General features: G+C 37.8%; 1 protein-coding gene across 1 annotated transcript; it reads right to left on the bottom strand.

Moving 5' to 3' along the window:
- Positions 1–3707: 3707 nt before the first annotated feature.
- On the bottom strand, positions 3708–5703 carry LOC109221523 (RING-H2 finger protein ATL60-like). Its single transcript, XM_019386002.1, has one exon. It carries the CDS (start codon positions 5052–5054, stop codon positions 4152–4154), a length of 903 nt encoding a protein of 300 aa, XP_019241547.1. The 5' UTR covers positions 5055–5703; the 3' UTR covers positions 3708–4151.
- Between the last annotated feature and the right edge of the window lie 1358 nt (positions 5704–7061).

Below are 7061 nucleotides of genomic sequence, written 5' to 3'. Positions count from 1 at the left end.
CATCAAATTCCCACAAATTCTATCCATTGAGCATTGAACCAGTTTCGTTCCCCTAGAACTCCAAAAAACCAGGATTTTTACCTAAAATCTAGCGATGCCTAATAATCACTAAGAGACCGAAGTTACACCTTGAGTAGACTTCTAATTGACCCCTGAAAAAGCTGACGTTACTGCATTTAAGTCTAATCACCTTTAAATACACCACACCTTTTCTTCTTTAGTCCATAGCCGTCAAAACTCTTCTCAAGTTCTGATCACCCTTCTTCTCTCCAAAATTCCCAAATTTTTCAAGAAACAATCCACCATGTCTAACCCCCAAGATAATCCTGGCACACCCCCACCAGCATCTCCCTCGAACACATCCTCATCTACTCCTCTTATTGAAAACCCAAAACCTAGGTTTCGTAGGCAGAAAATGATAGCTAGAAAAACTGTAGCTTCTGGAGCTTTAAGGAAAGCTCTAAGTGAGAAATTGAAGGCTAGCCAGAGGAAGGAAAGTCATGCTCAAAAATCTGACTCAAGCTCTGAGTCTGATGATTTTATTTCTGCCAGCGAAGGTGAAGAACATAGGTCTTCTGATACTGAAAATATTCAAGAAAACCCTGGTGAGGTAAATACTTGCTTGGTATTCTCTGATGTGGTTGAAAAAGTTGAAAATAGGTTTGTCTTGGTTGGTCCTGTTAAAGATGTACAGGGGGCTGATTCTAGTAGAAGAGGGGGTAAAAAGAAAGAAAAAGTATTGGCTATCTGTGGAGGTGTTGAAGAAGGTGGCAACAAGTCAGGGGGAAGTAGTTCTGGGAAGGCGGCTGAAGGGCTTGTTAATTTAATCAAGCAACAAAATGAACCGAGTTCATCTGCTGAGGAAACTTTGGCAGATCTTCTGAAGAAGGTTGGTGCCAGTTATGATCCAAAGAAGCGCAAGGCTTCCACACAAAAGGCTTCAACTGCTTCAAAGCCAACAAAGAAAAGCAAAATGTCATCCCCAAAACCTACTGTACCTTCAGTACCTAAGGGAAGAGCTACCAGGAGCAAGGTCAAACAAAGTGAAGCAGAATTGCAGAAAGCTCTGGAAGAGAGCAGGAAGAAAAAGAGGGAGAAGGGAAAAGCAAAGGTTGTGGAGAGTTCTGAGGTTGAAGAAGAAGAAGAAGATGAGATGGAACTGGTCCATCAGGAAAGAGGAACAACTGAAGAGGTTCCCACACCCAAACCAAAAAGTTCTAAGACTTCTTCCAAGAAGTCTTCCTCTGTATACCTGCTGAATCTTCCTTAGCCAAAAGAACTAGGTCTGCTGTGAAGGGAAAACAAAAGAAAATTGTTGAAGAAGATGAAGAGTGGAGTGGTGGAGAAGAAGAAGAGGAATCTGAGAAAGACCAAGATAGGTTTGCCATCTTTGGCAGAAGAAAAATTCTGAAAGGAAGACTATTGAGAGACCTGGATGAGCAGGTATGAGAAGACTGGTGGATGCTCTTACTGCACAAGGGTGGAAGGACATGGTCCTTGAGATGGATGGGAGGATGACTAGGAATGAATTGATTGAGTTTATGGCCAATGCCACTGTGGGAAACGGGGTAGTCTCCAGCCTGGTGAAAGGTGTAAAAGTGAAGTTTGATGCAATTAAACTGGGTGAGATTCTGGGCATACCTAGTGAAGGGTATGATGATTATACAAGGCAAAGGTGGCCATGTCTGGAATCTCTCCCACAACTCTTCAAATTACTAGAAATTTTTATGATGCTGCAACTGCTGAAGATGTACCTGAAGCCAGATTTGTGCAGAAAAGTGAGATGAGACCTAAGCACAAGGTATTATTTGAATTTGTTAACAAGTGCCTGCTGCCCAGACAGGAGAGGAGGCATACTGCCAACTACATGGACCTAGTGCTTATGGAGTGCCTTGTGAGGGGAATGCAGATAAATTAGCCTGCTTTCATTGTCAAACTACTAGACATGGTCATTAATGGCTCCAACGCACATGCAACTCCATATGGTTTCATACTATAGGTGTTAAATGGGCCGGGTCAGCCCGGTCCCGGACTGGCCCAGACCGGTTAAAACCAGAACCGGCCCGGCCCGGTTAAAGGGGGCTGGGCTGGGCTGGGCTGGGTTAGGGGGGCCGCGCGGGTTGCTCCGTTTACTTTTTAAATACCGGTTACCCGGACCGGTACAACCCGTTAGATGAACAGTGCCGTTAAACCGGTTAACCGACCCGGACCGGACCGGCCCAGACCGGTTTAATGGGTAAATTTTTTTTTTTTAATTTTTTTTTTGGGAGCTTTACATACCTGTCTAACTTTTAAAAACATAATAGTGGTATATTCTAGTATAAATATTTTATATCTTACACATACCATGAATATACCAATTATTGTATACTAATTAACATAATTTAAAATTGTTGGAATTTAACATATATATCATACACATAATTTGCAAGTATGATACATGTAATAATAGTGGAATACTTTTGTCACTTTTTTGTATGTTTTACAGTGGAAATTGCTTTGAGTATATATTTTATAAGTCTTGATTATACCCTGCGTATATATTTTATACGTATTTAAAATGAAAGAAATATAATTTAAATCATATAGGAGTATTATATAAGGCAAAATACCGGATCCTAGGTTATAAAAAATATAGTGTATATATTTAGGGTATAAATGCTCAAATCATAAATATACATCAAATAAACAACTTGATACAATGTAAAAATACATAAGGTAGGCATTAAATATATTTTAGTACACAATAAAAATACATAAGATATTAATTTACTTTTTAAATGCAAACTTTAATTTTGTAATTTTGAAAAAAATGTAGCACTTGCAATTTATAAGTGCAATTTTTTCCCATCTTCCTTGTATTCTTTATATTAATACAAAGTATTAATATAACTTACAATAGTTATACAAAATACAAAAAAAAATAATTAAAAAATACACTAAACCCGGCCCGGCCCGGCCCCCTCAACCCGTAACCCTTACGGTTCAATTTTTATCCGGATGAACCTGAACCCGTTAAGCCCCAACCCGTAACCAGTCCGGACCATAACCCGTACGGGTCCAAAAAAAGCAAACCCAGCCCGGCCCGACTCACCCGTTTAACACCCTTAGTATGTACCACTACATTGAATATTTGAACCTAAACTATGTAGGAGTACTGGAGGCATATTTTTGTTCGACAATTGAAAGAATACCCTTGCAATCTGTTGTGGTTACAATAAGATTTGGTAAAATGCAAGTTTAGAAGAGGATCTAATTTCCCATAAAATAGTCATGCAGCAATAATCACCAAACCAATAAATGCGATTGAAACTACGCAAAGACAAACAACACATTCTATTTGTTAGATTCTTTTTTGGTGAAAAGCTTGCCTTTTTTACCCTCACAGACTTCACATAGACAAACAAGACATTCTAATTGTTAGATTCTCACATCGAAGTGGGATGAGATTATTTGCCTCTTTATATTATCTTGGACAATCCTCGCCTCATGAGCTAGTTTCAATGGACAATTCTCGCCTCGTGAACTAGCTTTAGAGATTAAGTTAGGCTCAAGGTTATTCTTATCACAACTAATCCATGTATTTTAGGCCAAATACAATGTGATCTTAGATCTGACGTCCAAAATGGTAAGCCTTCAGCCATAACTTTCCACCGCATAAATTTAGAAGTGATTTGCCGAAACAGACCAAATTCATATGAAGAAAGAAAGCTCAAAATGTGATCATTGTAGCAGCCAGAAAATACAAACAGTCATAGAAATAACTGAAATTACTCTTCTGTAAGAGAAAGATTGCTTCATTCTCAAACAGAGAGGCCCACTGCATTGTTTACACATATACAATATATTCACTGCCTATATGCAGATGAAAGTTTCAATCTTTACATCTACATCAAGAATCAAAAACTTTAAACAAATGAATGAGAGTTCTGGAGATACCATTCATCCCCAAATTCTATAGCAAACATCAGAAAATATCGAAGCTAATATCACATATCCATATTTATAAATTCCTACTAGCTCTGGCTATCTTGTGCCGAGGGTCTACCGGAAACAACCTCTCTACCCCCAGGGTAAGGGTAAGGTTTGCATACATACTAACGTCTTCAGACCTCACTTGTGGGATTATACTGGGTTGTTGTTGTTGTCTACTAGCTCTGGCCTCTGACTCCTTGTTCTACATCCACAATTCTCGGACTAGAAGGATTAACCCTCCTATCCCTACTCAAGAGCCTTTTCAAAGACCTCAATCTTGTGGACATTATTGGAGATTTCTGTTCATCTTCTGCTTCATTTGTCTGCCTTGGAATATCAATCACCAATGTTACACAACGCCTATCACTCGTAGAGGCAAATGAGGACGACAAGGATGATGACGATGGTGGTGGTGGTGGAGGACAAGGCGCGTTAGAAGAAGAATTAGGACCTTGTAAAGAGTCCTCCAAACTGCTCACTTGAGTCTCATTTCCCCAAAACAAGATATTAGTCGGGAAATTTGCCACCTCTATAGAAACTAAATTCTCTTCTTCCACAGCAGAGGTGGGATTCTGATCATCAGAAGATATATTGGAAACAGGATTTCTACACAGAGGGCAAGTGGAATGACATTGAAACCACATATCAATACAATCCACGTGAAATCCATGATTACATTTAGGCAAAAGTCTTGCCTTTTCACCTTCAGAAACATCACAAAGACAAACAGCACATTCTAATCCATCTTTAAATTCTTTAGGATTGAATAAAACTACGGGAATAGTTTTAAGAAGAGTGGGGTCCAGACCCCGGCGGAGAGCGGATGTAACATTATTCACTTCTTGATGATGACCGGCTGAAGAGAAGTTGAAGCCGCGCCGCCGCCGTGTGCTGGCGTTAGGGTTGCCGCCGTCTGCTTGACGACGGCGGTTCCAAAACCATTTTGAGTAAAAGTAGAATAAGAAAACGAAGACTACCACAAGAAAAATAAGTACAATTGCTACGACCATGATTTTTCCAGTGAGCTCAAACATACCTGACTCGTCTACTTTACCAGGTGTGTGTGTAGCATCTTCCATTTTCAGACAATTATTTTAAGAACCTGAAACAAGAACAAACTGGAATTTTTCGTTGGTGCTGCTACAAGCAACAAAGGACAAAAAAGGAATAATGGAAGATTTTTGAGGTTTAATTAGGATCTGACAACTGAAATCAAAAACCTAAAGAAGTATTATCAAGGCAAGTAAAACCCAGAATTTTGGGTTTTAAGAATAAACCCAGAAAGGAAATTTCTGGTGTTATATATAAATTTTCTGAGAATGAAAACTAAATAGGTGTGAAAGAAGAGAGTAGAAAGGGAAAAGATGAAGATGGAAGATTTAGCTGTAGTTGGCTTATAAAATGGGAGGTGGGACTAGAAATGCTACGTTCATATTAGTTGAGGTGTGAAGATTGAAGAAGATAAAAATTTGGTCTTAAGAAGGAGACAAACGTCAGAAATACAAGAAAGTGTATAGATTCTTTAGGAAAATGACAGTGGAAGAGATATTTAGGAAAGAGGAGTCAATGAGGAAAATGGTCACGACGAACAAGAATATTAAGTAGTAACTAAAATCTAGAATAGTATATGAAACGACGAACAAGAAAGATTTCAACAGTTACCAGGGAAGCTTCTGCTCTTACCATGGTTTAATGGCGGAGCTAGGATTGAAGCATCAAATCTATTTTTTTTTTTTTATAGTTATTTGAGTTCTGTATTAATAATTTAGGTTAATAAATTACTGGGTTTAATTGAACTCGTATCTTACTCACTAGCTTTAGCTTCACCTTACACTTTCAACCTTACAATAATCATCAACTAAAAGAGAAACTGTGTCGAAATTATCGTAAGGTTGTTTGGTACAATGGTAGGATAAATCAGGATATCCCATAGAATTACCTTTGGGATCTTTACATAAATAGACGGTCATATTTATTATTTACTTTTCCTAGTCATATATATAGTTTATACATACATATATGCTCTCTCCGTTCCAACTAATGTGAACCTGTTTGACTGGGCACGGAGTTTAAAAAAAATGAAGAAAATTTGTGATCCTAAACAAGTTAAAAAGGGGTCCAGATTATTTGTGTGGTTATAAATGCTTCTCATTAAGGGTAGAGTTGGAAATTTAAGCTAAATTGTTTCCAAATTTAAACATGGGTCATTCTTTTTGGAGCGGACAAAAAAGGAAATAGGTTCACATAAACTGAAACAGAAGGAGTATATAATATAAAAATTATGCATATATTATACTTCTGTCGGGTATTTTTAATTTAAATGGTTAGGTGGGCGACTAATTGAGTTAATTTTCCTACCTTTTTTTTTTATGTGAGATAAATAATCTTACTATTTAGTATGAAATTTATCTTGGAATTAGACTTATACATATAAGTATATATTTAAACATGGAACAATACAATCTCAAATTCTATCCCGAAATTATTATTTATCCCCAGTACTAAACGACGACCTCTCAAGATGTATGTAACCAATAAATTTGGGAGCTAGGGATCGTTTACTTATTTTTAAAGTACTAAGAGTAAAATTTTATATTCGAGTTTTGATATAAATTTATGCAACATTCAATGGTAGAAGATAGATAACAATTCAATGATTAATTATATTGATAAGACAAATAAAATGGTAAAATTGCCCTTCTGCCAAAATATTATCAGATTCCTACTTAATGTCAAAACTGAAAATAAAAATTTTAAAAATTAAAATAAAACAGATATAGGCTGAGTGCCTGGGGCCAAATCAATGCAGAAATCAATATCACGATTCGGAGGCATGCCGAGCAGATCAGAAGGAAACACATCGGCGAACTCTCGAACTACTGGCACTGAATCAATCGTCGGAGACTCTGCAGCGGTGTCTCGAACATAAGCTAAGTAAGCCAAACACCCTTTTCTAACCATGTGCTGAGCCTTCAGGAAAGAGATAACCCTGCTAGGCATGTCAACTGTGGACCCCTTCCACTCCAATCTCGGCAACTCTGACATTTCTAGTGAAACAGTCGTTGCATGGCAATCAAGGACGGCGT

Source organism: Nicotiana attenuata, unplaced genomic scaffold (assembly GCF_001879085.1).
Source record: "Nicotiana attenuata strain UT unplaced genomic scaffold, NIATTr2, whole genome shotgun sequence".
Taxonomy (NCBI): domain Eukaryota; kingdom Viridiplantae; phylum Streptophyta; class Magnoliopsida; order Solanales; family Solanaceae; genus Nicotiana; species Nicotiana attenuata.
This window is presented reverse-complemented; position numbering and strand designations above follow the sequence as displayed.

What these genes read in the sequence shown, in the direction of transcription:
- LOC109221523 (XM_019386002.1), bottom strand. Translation starts at nt 5,054, where the DNA reads ATGGAAGATGCTACACACACACCTGGTAAAGTAGACGAGTCAGGTATG.